A 16762-nucleotide genomic window follows, 5' to 3' on the forward strand; every position below is an offset into this window, starting at 1 on the left:
TTAAGTTGTAACAGGATGAGAGATTTAGGGGCAGAAAACACAGTGCACAATCCTTGAGTGTAAATGTAATTTTCCGGATAAATTGACCTGCTGCGCAGAACCTACCGGTAGTCCTGGATTTCCTGGGAAGCCTGGCAAGCCTGGAGGTCCCTGTAAGCACATCAAAAACACATCAGCGTTACTGTGACATCATGACAACACACCGATATAAGAGCATACAGTAATTCTTGAAACAGGTGTCACACCAAAGACAATTAAATGTTGCCAAAATGACTTGTGAGACACATAAAACCTCTGGTCAGTGGTTCCCAACCCTTTCTGTACCAGGTTTCACCAATCTGACCACTTAACAGCGGTCAGGTGGGTGAGCTTGTGTGCATTTTCACATAATGTTTTTTTTATGATCAATCAATCAATCAATCAATCAATAAATCTATTTAATGTGTTCCAGTTTGGAATGCAAGTATAAGTTCATATTTATCAGTATCACAATGATGAAGATATTGATGGAAAAAAGATTTATTAAATGTTTTTTGTAATATTAATGTTTTATTATGAATATGGTGTGGTCCGACGGGTTCAGATACTTACGCGTGTTCCTTTCATTCCATGGGTCCCGTGCTCCCCTAGATCTCCCTGCAGAGATACACATGGTATTATTGGTATTATTCAATTAAATCCTGCTACTCATGTTTAACCCATTTAGACCTAAGTTCGATTCTACATTATATCCTAACAGTTTTCTGAAAAACCCATTCTGTTTAATGGAGAATGAGATTTGACTGTCTGTCTGCCTGTGTCTGAAGAGTGCAAACTGATGTGGGGGTTGCCTGCCATCTATCTATAAATGCACCACGTCTCTTTGTATAGGTTTGTATTGAGATTGTCCATATGATACTCATCACTGCTTCATCACTGCTCATCACTGCCTAAAGAGCAAGATGGCAATTACACTGGTTTCTCTTCATTTATAAGTGCATTTTACTTTTGGTCCCCCGCTTACTTGAAGCAGTACCTGACTCAGTCTACCTCGTCATATCCACTAAGACATCTATAATACCCTTACTTTAAAATCCCCCAAATCTCCAATGTGGTTGGACGGAGTTCCTTCTGCTACAAACTAAGCCCCATTTGATTGGAGAGAGATCCATCTCATCATTCAGTAGCTTCAGGACCAGTGTTGTTTTTGGCAGCACATTTTGATTTTAGTTCTATTCATAGTCTCTTCAATAGTTTTCATTTAGTTTCAGTCATATTTTAGTCACCTGGAATGTTTTAGTGTTAGTCTAGTTTTAGTCAACTAAATATCATAAGATTTTAGTCGACTAAATCTTTAAAAAAATTGGCGTAATCGTAATGACTGTTTTTACACTTGCTGAAAATAGCCAATCTATAAGCTCACGTGTCTCAGCGCGACGCATTGTGAGCTTGAAGATCTGCTATTTTCAGTATGTGACCAAGTGTAAAATGACTTTAGTTTTAATTTGTTGACGAAATTGTCTTAGTTTTAGTCGTAGTGTTTGTTTGACTTTGTTTAAAGAGGAGATAATGCACAGAAGACACACTAACCTAAAGACGGTTTTATGTCATTCCGCGTCAAGTATGTTTCATTTTATAATGTATTGCAATGTATCACACACCAACTCTTGTGTTGCAGCCAGGGTCCCTTTCCTGTCACTCACCTTGGGGCCAAGTGGCCCTGGAGGGCCTTCATTTCCCTGCATCCCTGGGAATCCCATGTTTCCTTGGATACCAGGAAAGCCACGTTCACCCTAAAAAAAACAAAATAACAATTTAAATATTGACTAAATATATATATATATATATATATATATATATATATATATATATATATATTATTTTTTTTAACATTTATGAAATACCGTTCTAGCAAGACATTATTACTTTGCTATCCGGTACTCGATCTGCAGTGATTTATCTTTTGATTAGCACATTTCTCTTTTGATTCTTGCCTTGATCTCCTTACCCCCTCTTCCCTTTATTGTTTTTCTTGGAAATTTTTAAATGGGAACTATGAGCATAAAACCAAATTCACCCACTTTTTTACTTGTAAAACTGTGATGCGACAATAAAACTTGATTTTGAAATGGCCCTCACTAAGAAAAGGATTATGCTCTTGTTATTACGTCTTTGTACCACTAGATGGCAACATAGCCCTTTCAATGGCCTGCTTCTCGGCTGACCAGTGACCAATAATCTACAAACCACCAGTGGTGGGGAAGTAATTAAGTACATTTACTTATTGTACTTAAGTACAATTTTGAGGTATTTGTACTTTACTTGAGTATGTCAAATTTACTGTACTTTTACTTCTACTCCACTACATCTCAGAGGCAAATATTGTACTTTTACTCCACTCCATTAATTTGAAAACTTTAGTTACTAGTTACTTTGTAGATATGGATTATTATTACAAAACATACATTAACAACTTCAACCCTATATACATTTCGGCCATTTGAAAATGGCCGATCTACAAGCTCACAATGCGACGCATTGTGAGCTTGGAGATCTGCAATTTTCAAAAAAGAATTATACATTTGAAAACTTGACATGGGACATTCTGCATAATGAGTACTTTCTACTTTTGGTACTTAAGTGCATTTTGATACGAATAATTCTGTACTTTTACCCAAGTAAATTGAACTGGACCTGGAACGGTCGTGCATCTATATTGCAGTAGTTACACTTTTACACTTTCTCACCACTGCTACAAACCACAATGATGAGGGAATGATGAGGACGAAGGAATGATTTTCATTCCCTAGCCTCGATACCCAGGCTTTCATTTCGTCTGCGCGAAATTCATTCCCTGACCACTGATGAGTGACATAGGAACACTATGTGATTTTCATTCATTTCATATGTGACCAAATTTGATGGGCTGCCATTGGATTGTTTTGTCATTTTCGTTTTCATGTCATATGAAAGAAGGGAATCATAGCTTCAAATTGACATATTGGTTGTTCAGATTGACCCACCAGTTTTGGAGATATGGCTTAATAGAGTAATGTCTTACAGAGAAACAGCGAGTTGAGAAAACAGGCTTGAAAGGTTCACTTCTGTGGACTCTAACACAAGTAAGACGCGCAAACGCGGGAAGCGAACGCAGCTCGTGTGTGTGTGGTTGTGTGTGTGTGTGTGTGTGTGTGTGTGTGTGTGTGTGTGTGTGTGTGTGCTACAGCTGCGCCCTGTGTGTGTGTGTGTGTGCTACAGCTGCGCCCTCTGGTGGCGGGCGGGTGGTGTCACAGCGGGACAGACACACACACACACACACACAGACATGAGCAGCAGGGTCTCATAGTAAGTGGCTCACTGCGTTCGCAATTACACCTAGCTACATGTTTAAGCATTTATTTCATATTTACATGTCGTTTTCAGTTCTGACACTTATTTCAGACATGCTCTAGTATGTTAAGAGTCTGCCTGTGCTCTTTTTGGATTTTTAATTCAATTTGGATAAAAAAGATATATAGCTTTTCTCCTCTGGTGAAAAGCTGGAGGCTACACGATGGCAGTCCCTCAGTCAAATCTGGTCGCATATATGTGGATATATGTGTTGTGTGTTTATAGGAAATATATGTCTCTCTATACAGCTTATGGGACATATATGGAGGCGGACAATTTTGAATAATATGTTACATATAATATATGTGACATGCAAATGTGCAACATATTATGTTGCACAAAATATATACCGTATGTTCATATATTTCATTTCCACGTGGGGGGGTGCGTCAGCTAGGAGGTAACATGGGTGCATGTCCAAAAAGAATTGGGAAAGGCTGCAGTAGCAGATCTACAAGTTCACAATATGTCATGCGACAAAGAGAGTGTCAACCATGGGTGCTCGATATGGAGGTGCAATAAAAGTAAAAAAATTAAGTGGACTGGTGCTACAAAGATCCATGGTACTGGAATATTAGGGGAAAAAAGGCAGCGATCTGAGCACTCAAAAAGGTTAAAAATAAATGAGGAGAGGGTGGATACAAATCAAGGTACTATATTTAGAAAAAGTTAAAAACAGCCAACATGTTTGTCGACTCACAGGAGTCTTCATCAGGGCAGGTCACAATATGTCATGTTGTGACATGTTGCGAGAGATTTAGTGTAGACGGGAAAAAGGAGAGGACCAAGTATAGGCCACTAGACCCATAGAGAGAGAGAGTTGCGTCACGCTTTGATCTCGCCACAAAGCAGGATGTGGCCTCCTGTAGTTCCAAACATCGGAAACTTCCTCATTGAGATAGAAAGAGAACTTCCGCATTCCACTCTTACAATGGGAGTCTATGCTATAGTGACGTAACCGTCTCTCTCTCTCTCTATGGGATCTGCCTGAGGGAAACCAGGGTAAACTAAGAGTTTAAGTGGATAATGTTGTGCAGTTCTATAGTGTATTTATTTGGTTTTTGGCATTTCTGCCTTTATTGATAGATACAAGTGGAGATGGACAGGAAAGAGGGAGGGAGAGAAGGGGGGAGAGACATGTAGAAAAGGTCGTGCATGAACGAGACTCCAACACGCAACGCGCTGCCAGGCCAGAGCACACACGTGGCATGCGCCCGGAACCACCAAGCCAGCGGGCCTACCCTATAGTGTATTTATATCCAAAGCGCTTTATAATAATGCATTACATTCATCCACTCACACACTGACGGTGTATAGACAAACAAGCAAGGAGCAGTTTGGGGTTCAGTGTCGTGCTCAAAGAGACACGTTCAGGAAGAGGAGCCGCCGGGGCTATAGAACCTTCCGGTTCCCAAACGGGACGCTCTACCTCCTGAGCCACCGCTGCCCTCTTCTTACCAAGGCAGTTGATGATGTCATCTCAGTGAAGAGACGTGTAGGGGAATTCAGCTGAGTTGTTAATAGAGAGTCTTCAACACCTCTCAACACTCAGTAGTGCGTTGAAAACCACTGTGGCTTAATTGGCCAGGGTTTCGTGAGCCAAAATGCTTGGCATATGTTTCTTTAGACTAGCGCTGCAGCAGCAACGCACTGGTATGACATTAATATACTGTACAGTGTACAGTGTACATACACCACAAGAGCTGCAGTTAAAAATGTAGTGTATAGTTCTTGCCAATTGTCTACGGCCTACAGTATGGCTTATATATGTACCGCTATTTTTATTTGACAGTTGATGTCTAAAATGTACCTATTGACAAATTCAACACAACAGCAAATCAAAGTTATGTAAAAGCTCACAGACGATTACCTGACCATGCAGTCAGTGGATCTGCTGCCTCTACGTGTGTGAGTCAGAGAGCTTTATAGCATAGTGGGAGCGAGTTCAGACCAGCTGTTGCGTGTGTGTGTGTGTGTGTGTGTGTGTGTGTGTGAACACAGTCTAAAATCTGCCTGATCCTCATTCCCATCCTGAACCCCAGTGCTCCACAGCCGGACGGGACGGCGCTCCGTCCAAACCGAGCTTAGCTCCATTAGCCGGGGACATTCCGGGCAGCGTCACGCCTGCTTAGCATACAGACATGACATGACACTGCGGTCTGTTCTGGGCCTCACACTGGGCCATGGGCGCCGCCAGATTCTGGTATCTGACCCAACGCTGTGGCTGACCGAGTAGAAGAAGGCTATTGGGTTGTTAAGAATAACGAATGGTGGGAATGGTGGAGTTCTTTCTTACCCTTGTTCCTTTAACTGCGCTGCAGTCACACTTTCCGCATGCAGTCCCGCATCCTCCCTGTAGAGACAGACAGACAGACAGACAGTTTGAGTTCCATTTCCTTCAATAACGGAGCAATAATGTTCAGTAAAAAATATACAGGTCAACAGAATTTAGCATTTAGTCAGAACTATAGTTTATGTATATCCACTGAAGGAAGCCAGTGCATGTGATATCCAAAATTATTATTTTTTAGTTGACAACGGTTATAAAGCATGACTCCACTTGGACACAAAAACCTCAGAGGTCATGTCTCACATCATCTGCGGGTGCGAGTGCAAATATAATAGGCAAGTGGGGCTATAGTCGCGGGTGACATGTGTCACGTACATCGCGTACGACGTCTTCCTACTTTTATATAGCGTGTCCATATCCTAGACTCCTGACCCTGTCCGATGGATCATAACACACTGTAACTGACAGACTAAAAGCCCACTGTGCTGCAGAAGACATCAGGGGATGAGATTATATCTATGGGAACCATTCCACGTGCCAAAAGGCAGGATGGCCTCCTGGAGTCCCTGCATGCTGATCCATTCCACACGCATGCAACATGCGACGTTTTTCTGAACACATTTCCACACTTTATTATGCACTCGGAATCTGGCGTCTGATGAGGAGCTGGCCCGTGATCTCTATGCTCCATATCCATTTCTTTAAGATATTTTGTTATTGTCTTTATTGATAGTATATACAGTAACTAGGGCATTAAGCAACTAGTCAACTATTAAATCCACTAGTCGACCTTGTTGGTACTAGTTGACTAGTTGATAAGAAATAAATGAAAAAAGTTTTGCGCTCCCCGATTTTGTAAGCCTCAAGATCAGGTAGATTATAGTTATAGTCACCAATGTACACATTTTTTGTAATTTATTTTATTAAAATAAATAAATAAATTAAAACTAGTCAACTTGTAAAAATGACTAGAAGTGAATGCCCTAACAGTAACAGTATATAGATATAGGGAACGGGGAGAGAGAGAGAGAGAGAGACAGGGAGTGACACGCCATTTAAGAGGCCATGAGTCTAAGAATTGTCTTGCAACAGCATTGGCTCTCTCCTCCATTCCTCCCTTCATTGGCCAGCTGTTGCTCAACTCACGTGCAAGACTTAGAGCCAAACGCTTGTCAGGGCTTAGAGACCCTGGAGACATGGGCAGAGAGGATACATACTCTATACTGTACAGACGCAAACAAACAGGCACGCACGCACACAGACACAGACAGATACATGCATGAACGCATGCATGCACGCACGCACACAGACACACAGACACATACATGCATGCACGCATGCATGCACGCACGCACAAAACCATCCCTTTTACCGTTAATCAATAACACTTAGAGCCTTCCAAAACACATGTACTGCTGGAAATCCCATGCGTCCACCAGCATGTCTCATGCTATACACAACTCATTTCCCATTCCCTACTTTCTCTCCCACACACACCCCTGTCTGCCATACCCCGTCCCCAGGCTAATGGAACCAATATGTGGTCTCATAGAACTATGGGAATCCATGGGAAAACAAGGACTCCCCCCCCCCCCTCAATTCCCTGACCCGACTGCCCCCACCCTGTCCCTGTGCACTTGTTCCACTCCACACACACACACACACACACACACACACACACACGCGCACACATGTGACCGCTACGTCATGTTGTCGATTCGACTTCTCTCACACCCTCTCTCATTCATTCGCCTCTCGTCTGGTTTGCTGTGGAATGTTTCCTGCAGGTTTTTCTAACCCTTTAAAGTGACTTTTGAACGTGTCATTCATAGGAAATCTTAAACACCTGGGTCAAATCAGATTAGTATCATCATGACAACAACCAAGGAAAAAGGGGATATTTGAGAACCACCGGCATGTGTCTTTCATTATACAGCGAACCTGCAGCTCACACCAGTGGAGCTGGTGACTGAATTAACATTCTTTTTTAGTCTTAGTGCACACAAATAAAGGTCAAAGAGAAAGCCTCAAATATCTCAAAGCAAATCACAGCTGTTGAAGGTTTCCTCATTCACCTGCTCTACGTCTGTCTCGTGCCCAACTCCAAAAACCAATAATTTCCTTCCATGTACTTATACTTACTTGTACTGCTTGACACGACCGAGCTGAGCTGCTGACATTCCAGCATGTTCACAGCATGACCAAAAAACCCAAAATGTCCATACCGTCACGCATGATCAAATAGCATCTTCTTCGAGCTCAAGTACGAGGATTGTGCGTGCGTGCGTGTGTGCGCGTAACACCCCTGTACCTGTCTGTGACGCCCTATCACATGGGATCTCCCACCACAACACCCTAATCTGCAGGTATACTGTAGATCAAAGGAACGGCCGTGCTCTTTGATTTCTCAAATCTTGTTTTCCTTCGCCGCCCGTTAAGCATCTTGTGCTAACCCAAACAGCAGATGGCCACGATGGCACAAAGACTACACTGACATCCACACAAAACATGCGTCCCACTAATGACTCGCGCTGCCATACAGAGAACGTGGGTCCTGATTCGGTATCTGGACGCAGGAGAAAGAAGGATCTTAAGAAAGCCTTATCACACAGATCCCCGGGCCTATATGGGATGATGGGGGCTATTGTGACTATCAGACATGACGTGACACCGGGAGAGGAAATGTACTGTAAACCGTTCTTTCTGCACGCCGTAGGTGTGAAGGCGGATAACGTTTTAACACAAAAGGCATCACGTTGCACAACGGCGTACGAACGGCGGGCCCCCCGAAAGCCTCGACATGCCACGTGAGGAAGCGTGTCTAATTGACACAGAGCGAGAGAGTAAAGACAGGGGGAGAGAGGAAGGAAGGAAGCTATAACGTGAGCTGGAGGAGTTTGGCTGGGGCGAAGGTGTTTCCCCTCCCTTCCCACTGAAACGGCGTGATTCTCCACAGACCAAACATAACCCCCTGGTCGTTGGTGTCCATCCAGAGAGGCTCTGCAGCCGTGTGTGAGTGTATAGTTACTGTCCGCCGTTGAATATACAGTGGCTGTGAGTGGCTGGTGGTGGAGTGAGTGAGTCATATGGAGATATGGAGGCTCGCTCTGCTCTCCTCCAGATCAAATAAACACCTGCAGCGGAGAGAGAGAGAGAGAGAGAGAGAGAGAGAGAGCCTCACGTGTCTCTGGATGAGTGTTTATGTCATTCTCTCAAGGCGCTGTCCGGTTCTCGCGCCGGTCAAGTTTCCAAAGTTCGATTAGTGAGATGACGCATACTGTGTACCTTTGCTGCGATGTGCACACAGTTCTATAGTCTGTACCTCGTCATCTCCATCTCTCTCTCTCTCTGTGTGTGCGTGCGTGCATACGTGCGTGCGCATGCACGTGTGCCGCTCAGTCTGTTTTGAGTTAGTTTACTGTGGTTGGAAACGGAGCCTAGGTCGTGAATGTTTGTTTTTCCGTCTAAGATACAATCATATAATGCCAAGATTGCCAACGGGAAGGGTGCCAAAGAGAGATGGAGAGAGAGGGGGGGGGGGGGGGAGCACAAGCTTGAACATTTGTAACGTGGTAAACAGGAGCATGTGCAGCGCCATGGATTTCACAATGTGGGATGATATACCTGGGGGGGGGGGGCTTAGTTTGAATGTTCTGGTTAGTATTGATGTGGGAGCTGCCAGTACTCTCTCCCCACTGGACTGAGAACAGGTCTGGGTTTCTCAGAAGTCCAGAGCTGACGAGAGCCCACAGGGGGGAGAGTATAATGTTTACTCCTCTCCAGATTAGTGCTTTGGTTGAAGAGAGGTCCGTCTGCCTGACACGCTGTACATCAGAGCAGACGGTTGACAGTATGGGATTGTGACATATAATTGGATGTTTATATGAGTGGAGACATATCCTCCATGCGGCGGCAGGTGGCCCGGCATGCGTTACAAGCACCAGCTGGACAGAGAACTGATGAGTTCAGAGAACTTCAGAGACTCTAATGATGTTTATACTAATTCTTTCGTACTTGCGGGTCCAAATGACCACACCTGACTGAACAGCAGTGGCTGGGGAGCAACAGCTCTGCAAGGGAATACAATACTGCCCAGCAGCACTCAAGGCCTGTTCTTTTGCTAAAACAATGCAGGCACTCATGTATTAATCTGTTTTTCCTCTTTTAATGACCAAAATAAATAAACTGAACTGATGTGCTGAAGTATATCCATTCCCTGGCTCATCAATTTGTTGTGTTATAAAAGTCCCCATGAGGCTCAGCACCGGCCATCAACTAGACCCTTCCAGCTCTCTAAGAAAAAGCGATTTATTTTCAAGCTGATTAAAAATGTTTCCATTGTCAGTCACCTTCACTACCTTGCCGTCGCCACACCGGAGCGGTGTTTTATTTGATTTTTACAGTTGCACAGACTCAGAGAGAAGAAGAGGCATCTTCAAACACCTTTGCCCTGCTGTCCTGACAACATGTGTCCCCAATCAGTGGGCTCTTCTCTGTGTAAACCTGAGGTAGAGAGGTCAAATAAAAAGCTGACCTTTGTATGCCTGGGTGAATCCCAATGGCTATTTTGGTTACAGAAATGAGGCCCAATGTTTTATATGTCGCTGTCGGAAGGAAACCAACATTCTTTAGGTTTTTGATATTATTATTTTCATAAATCAATGCTTTGGAACCAAATACCAAAGTATAAAAAAGTGCTATGGACAAAACCTCTTAACTCCATTGGACTCTCAAACTGTCTGCTAAACTAAAGCAACTAACTCCACTACCCCTCTCATGCAAGTAATTGACAATAAAGTCACAATACCAACCTGAAAAATACATTTTGGAGTTAGGTGGTTTCTTCCTAACCTCAGAGATATGTAATGGACAGATTCAGTTATAGAATCTGTACTCATTATAGAGCCTGTACTGTAGCCCAGTACAACTCAAGTCAACTCAACAATAATAACAGGCATGATCAGTACCATACAGTATAGCAGCAGTACTGGTTTTCTCCAGAGGAGGGCAGACTCACACACCTCACTGGAACAGTACACTACACAATGACAGAACATTTCGGACCACTGCCTGCCATTACTTTCTTAGAAGTCCTAAAGTGCTTTTTAGCCCCGCGCTTCCTTCCACGTTCATGTAAACCGACGGTCACAGTAACATCTGGCTAATGTCACGTCGCGGCCGGGGAGAGCGTGGCAGCAACACTCAGAATACCACTGCATTCCCACCACATTCCTACCGTAGCCTCCCACCATACTCTACTGACGTATATATCCCACAACCCCCTGGTGTATCCTAGAAGAGATACATGATGCGTGAGCGTGACCTAGAGTTGAGCCTGGCGCGTGGGAGTCTTCTATACTCTGCCATACCAAAGATCTCGTCGTCTCTTGTGCTCTCTGTTCACGTTCACGTTCAAAGTTGAAAGTTCACACACCATGCGATGCGCTCGCACGGCGCACGCACACACACACACGCAAACTCATTTTTTTGTTTTAAAACATATAGTTCTCTGTAATTCGGTATGTGCATTGTGTTGAACTTGAGGCTGATATCCCATTCCTCTATAGGCCTCAGAGAGAGAGAGACAGAGAGAGAGAGAGAGAGCACAGTGCCTTTATCTGATCATCTTTTATCTATGAACGACAAACGCTGAGGAAGACTGTTGTTATTGTTGTTGTCGTCTGCAGAAACTAAAACATAAGTGTTCCTGTTCCTAAGGCTGTCATGGAACATATGGCTCGAACCGCGCACTTCCCCTAGCTGTCTTTTATCCCCCCCCCCCCCCCCAGCTATGGATGAGCAAAGGGGGGAGCCTTCCTTCCACACTGATATGGACAGTATACCAAGGGGAACCATTACAGATAACTGCAGTCTAAAAGTCTGTTATTTGCTTCACGGTCTGTTGAGCATGCATTGTGTTGGATGTTGTTTAGTCTTTAACTTTATCCATCCACAGTAATGTTTTGTGATGAGCACACATGTACGCTCGCTTTACAGTCACACTCATACAATGAAACACACATCAGAGCTGTTAGAAGAAGTGTACGGTCCGTGTCCGTGTCTGTGTGGTCATTGTTTAGGGAGATGTGTTATCTCATTTGCTTTCCTCAGATTACCCGGATTTTAACAAGAGGTTCAAAACCAGTGACCTTTGTATTCCACAAGCCTGCTGCCACTCTAACCTTTAGTCATCGTCTACTGTTTTGCTAACTGTAGTGGATTGCAAATGCCAAACTATTATGGCTACACGATTTGCTTGTCCTTAACACAACAAGACTCACCGCAGGGAATCTGAAATGTAAACTAGCGTACCATAACGTTGTGTAACTCTGCCTTGTGTGTATACCTTTGATTGTGTTTTGAGCACTCGGTGGTGCACTTTGAATGTTTTCGACTTGGCTGTTCTGATTGTTTTAAGTGATTTCTGATTAGCTTTGACGTCATACCCCTGTGGAAAATATGATGCACCAATAATGAATGTATCGTGTGATCGGTGAACACAAAGTGTTCTTGCGTCGATTGTTTCACTCTAGCCACGGACGAACAAGAGCGTATATAGTCCAAAGCAATAACCTCTCCATCTCCAACAACAATCATGTTGAGAGTCGTCTCAACATGTTGTTCTTTACAATCAACTCCCACCTCTCCACGAACGCTCACAAACGCTGCAATTTACAGATTAGCACTGTGGTGCAGTACTATTGGCTGATCTAATAGACAGGCCTTAAACACATGGCAGGACGCCCAATAAAGAGCCACTCGACGTGTTAAAACCACGAATCACAGCTTCCATATGGGGACAATCAGGCTCGCTTTACACCATAAAAAAGACATCGAGGGCCTTGTTCTGCAGCCCAGACTCATTAGACTTTAAACTCATCTCTGAGCCCCATGTGAGATTGTTAAACTGCTACTGGACTGTATGTTAAACACACACACACACACACACACACACACACACACACACACACACTTATGTCACGCATAGACTCCCCAGCACTAAACCACACAGTAGGAGGTGAGGGTTGACTCATGACACATGACTTCTCGGAGGTCCTGCATGGGGTGTACTTGTGGTTCCTTTGTGGTCAGTAAGGTCACGCGACGTACGCCAACACCACTGACCAGGACCTTAGCTGGAGCCCTCATCACACTGCCCATTTTTTTACTATGCTTGTACTGTACGTCCTGGTTCCCTAACATCTAAAATGGCACAGAAAACCAAGCTTCAAACTTCTCAAAACAAACTAATCCGACTTCTTCTTCACCTAGGGCTCATGACCCACCTATATGTGATTCTCTTAGTAACATTTGTAACGTGGTAAACAGGAGCACGTGCAGCGCCACGGATTTCACAATGTGGGATGATATACCTGGGGGGGGCTTTGAATGTTCTGGTTAGTATTGATGTGGGATCTGCCAGTACTCTCTCCCCACTGGACTGACGTCCACTCCACACAGGTCTGGGTTCTCAGAAGTCCAGAGCTGACGAGAGCCCATAGGGGGGAGAGTAATGTTTACTCCTCTCCAGATTTGGCACAGAAAACCAAGCTTCAAACTTCTCAAAACAAACTAATACGACTTCTTCTTCACCTAGGGCCCATGACCCACCTACATGTGATTCTCTTAGTTTTAGGGGGGGGGGTTGTTTTAACGTCACTAATGCACTTCTGTGTTACTTTCGGAACTCGCCCCCTCGAACACCCCCTCGAGTGTAATATTGCTTACAGTAAGTAAACCCCTTACAAGGTTGTATTGGTTAAAACCAAGGAAAGACAACCCTTATGCCACATTACAATATTACAATATCCAAATTCCCACATGGTATCATATCATGATATTAATGTATTATCAATATACTGCCCAGCAGTACTTTGAAACGTACAGTTTTTGGTTTAGACTAGTCATTGGTTAGACCAGTCATTAGTCCTACAACTACAACCTATCTCAAACCCTCACCCTAAACCTAACCTCCCACGGGGCAGCACACCTAAACCTAACCTTAACCCATGTCTAACCAATGACTATGCAACAACCCATGATTTTTATATTGCTATTTTCAACCCTCATCTAAATAACTATAGATGAGATCAGAGGTTTGGAAGAGCAGCAGCAGATATGCTGTGTCTTCCCACATGCAGCCTGGATGCGCTTGGTTGAGCTATGCTGCATCTCTGACATTCCTGGCCATACTTGGAAGACGAGGCTCCACTCTCAGCGGACTCTGTAAACAAAGTGTGTGTGTGTGTGTGTGTGTGTGTGTGTGTGTGTGTGTGTGTGTGTGTGTGTGTGTGTGTGTGTGTGTGTGTGTGTGTGTGTGTGTGTGTGTGTGTGTGTGTGTGTGTCCAAATCTGAGTGTGCACGTCCAAGTACGCATGCCATGCGTGCGTACGTGTTTGTGTGTGCAAATGTTGCGCCTAAATATCTAATATTCTGTCTGGGCAATATTGACATACAGAGACATTAATAATGATATAACATCAGTGTTGCCACTTGCCAAGCATACATTCTATAGCCAACTATCAGAAAGTATTATTTTGTTGAGATTCGAGTTCCAAACAGAACCAAATAAAAGCACAAAGCAGATTGTTGTGGCTATATGGGGTGCTGCTTTCACTTAAGACTTAAGTGAAGTGCTGTACGTGTAGCTCAGAATTTCTGTTGTGACTCATTTGACACTTGAAGTGTCAAATGAGTCCATTGAAATAGCTGCGCATTATCTACACTACAGTATGAAGATAATTAAATCTTCAAATAATTAGCTTTGAATTGAAACCACTGTCAAACAAGCGACTGAGATTTGTTTTTGCTCGCAGCATTCACCGCGATAAGTAAAAAACATATACTTGGGCCTGGCTGCTGCATCGCTTAATAATCTCATTTCTCAGGCTGTATAAGCATTACAAATCAGTCACCCAGCATGCAGCGATACATATTGTACTACACACACACACCAAATTACTGTATGAAAAAAACAAAACAGAGATACAGTATATTAAGCCGTACTATAGAGAGATATGTACATGGATACATAAGAATATACGTGTACATTTGGCAATAACACAGTTTTGTTTCTTTAGTTTCTTTGTTTATTCACCGAGACCAATATCTGATGTAAAACATGCCCTGAGTCAGCGGGAGGGCTGCAGGTATACAGTACATAACTACACCCCCACCGTGAATCTAGGGCTTCTTTAACCAAAAGCACATGTGCTACTGTTGCCTTCACACACACTAATGCACAGGCCATCTGAAAACAAATAGGCTACATACAAAACGCACGCACACACACACACACACGCACTCATGCACGCACGCACGCACGCAAATGATAACCACACACTGCGTTAATCCAACCAAACTCTCAAGTCAGGTAATAATGTATAAGCAAAAAAGTACTTGATTACACCACAGTGTACTGGTGTGTAATAATCAAGTGGTGAGTGGCACGGTTTCAACGTCAACACAGAACAGCGTGCGCTGTCAAAACACTGCGGCTTAGGATCCACTTATCACAGCCATGAGATCTGCTCGTGACCACAGCAGATTGTACACTTTCAGAGTTACAGACCCATAAGGGTTAATTTGGTTCCAAACTATCATTTAGCTGGGGGGGACCCCCTGGAACTCTCTCAAGGACCCCTGGGGGTCCCCGGACCCCACTTTGGGAACCACTGTGCTACAGTAACAGTACTAGCCAAGTTAACAGCCGACAGGAATTCTCAAATGGGGACAATTACCCATAGGGCTGGCTCCCAAAAGAGAAAATGGGGAAATTGTTTCAGAGAATTTCTCAGGCCTTGCTGGTCAACAAATGCGTGTGTTTATGACTACTCTCTTTCATGCGCTAGCCAGATGCCAGGGAAATCCCAGATGGTTGCATACAGTAGTTTGGACTGGCACCCACATTGGCCATTAAATGTGGTCAAAACAACTTCATTGCATTTCAGAGTGTGTCAGTAGGATGGCAGTGCTTTTGTTGTTATCATCACCAACAGCAGGCATTCTGACCTGAGATCAGATTCTATAAATGTCTTCTACACCCTGACAGTTTTCTGAAAAAGCTATGTTTCTATGTCGTTCTTTGATTTTTTTTTCTCGTTCTTTGATTTTTCAAAAATAGCAGACCTACAAGCTCGTAGCTCGTAGCTATGAGCTTGTAGATCTGCTATTTTTCAATAGCTAAAGCGTAACATAATGCTAACACCAAAATGGGTTCCTGCCCAAAATGGGTTAATGGTGGCTTGCATAAACCAAAAACATTTTAATGTGAGTGTCAATTTAAGTCCAAGTAAAATGAACATGCAGGATTTCTTTTTACCGCGTAACCACATCATCCTAGCCTCGGAAAAAACCCAGCACATCATCGAATACAATAGCTCTGTCAGAGTTCCCTGACCTCTCTTAACCAAGTAACGAATCGGCATGCCCTCTTGACCAGTCACATGACCTGTGAATCCCTGTCCTCCTAACCTCTCACCTATGGCCAAGCCATTAGGAGGGATTTAGCTCATTTCAAGCAGCCCAGTACAAAATGCAAACGGTCATTTTGATCATCAAGCTTCATCAATGTGATTGTAAGCCTGTGTGCGTGCGTGCGTGCGTGCGTGCGCGTATTGCCGCACAAGGAAACGCATGTCCAAAGCTTATAAGGGTGAAAGGTTAACTTGCTAGCAAATTAAGGGGCGGCTCCAAGCCTCCACCTAATCCTCCTCCTCTGGAAGGGGCTTTTCCTGCTAGCTGGCACATGTACCCACTACCCAAACCCGCACGCACGCACGCACGCACGCAACCAAGCGCAAGCACACAACAAAAACATTTGAACATACACTCAAAGTTAATGCCAGCCAGCACTCCACCCAAAAAACAGCTGATTGCAAACTCACACTGGCGACTCTGTGAGTTTCCACACTCTGAACAAAAAGAGTTGGCATTAAGTTACCAGTGGGCAGTGGTGGAAAAAAGTACTCAATTGTATTACTTAAGTAAAAGTATCAACACTGCAATGTAGATGTACTACCTGTTACAAAGTAAAAGTCCAGGATTCAAAATGTACTTGCGTAAAAGTACAAAAGTATTGGCATCAAAATGTACTTAAAGTAC

General features: G+C 43.7%; 1 protein-coding gene across 2 annotated transcripts in view; it reads right to left on the reverse strand.

Annotated features, from left to right (window-relative positions):
* The window catches only part of col4a1 (collagen, type IV, alpha 1), a 63199-nt gene that overhangs the window by 30639 nt on the left and 15798 nt on the right, over positions 1-16762 (reverse strand). For both annotated transcript variants that reach the window (XR_014569954.1, XM_083776486.1), the window contains exons 2-5: positions 5666-5722; positions 1683-1772; positions 592-636; positions 106-150 (exon numbers count right to left, since the gene is read on the reverse strand). Coding sequence is in view for 1 of the 2 variants with exons in the window: in XM_083776486.1 (XP_083632612.1) it covers positions 106-150; positions 592-636; positions 1683-1772; positions 5666-5722 (237 nt within the window). In the remaining variant the exon portion in view is untranslated. The remainder of the gene's footprint in view (positions 1-105; positions 151-591; positions 637-1682; positions 1773-5665; positions 5723-16762) is intronic.

This window comes from Protomyctophum parallelum (genome assembly GCF_964188405.1).
Source record: "Protomyctophum parallelum genome assembly, chromosome: 11".
Lineage (NCBI taxonomy): Eukaryota > Metazoa > Chordata > Actinopteri > Myctophiformes > Myctophidae > Protomyctophum > Protomyctophum parallelum.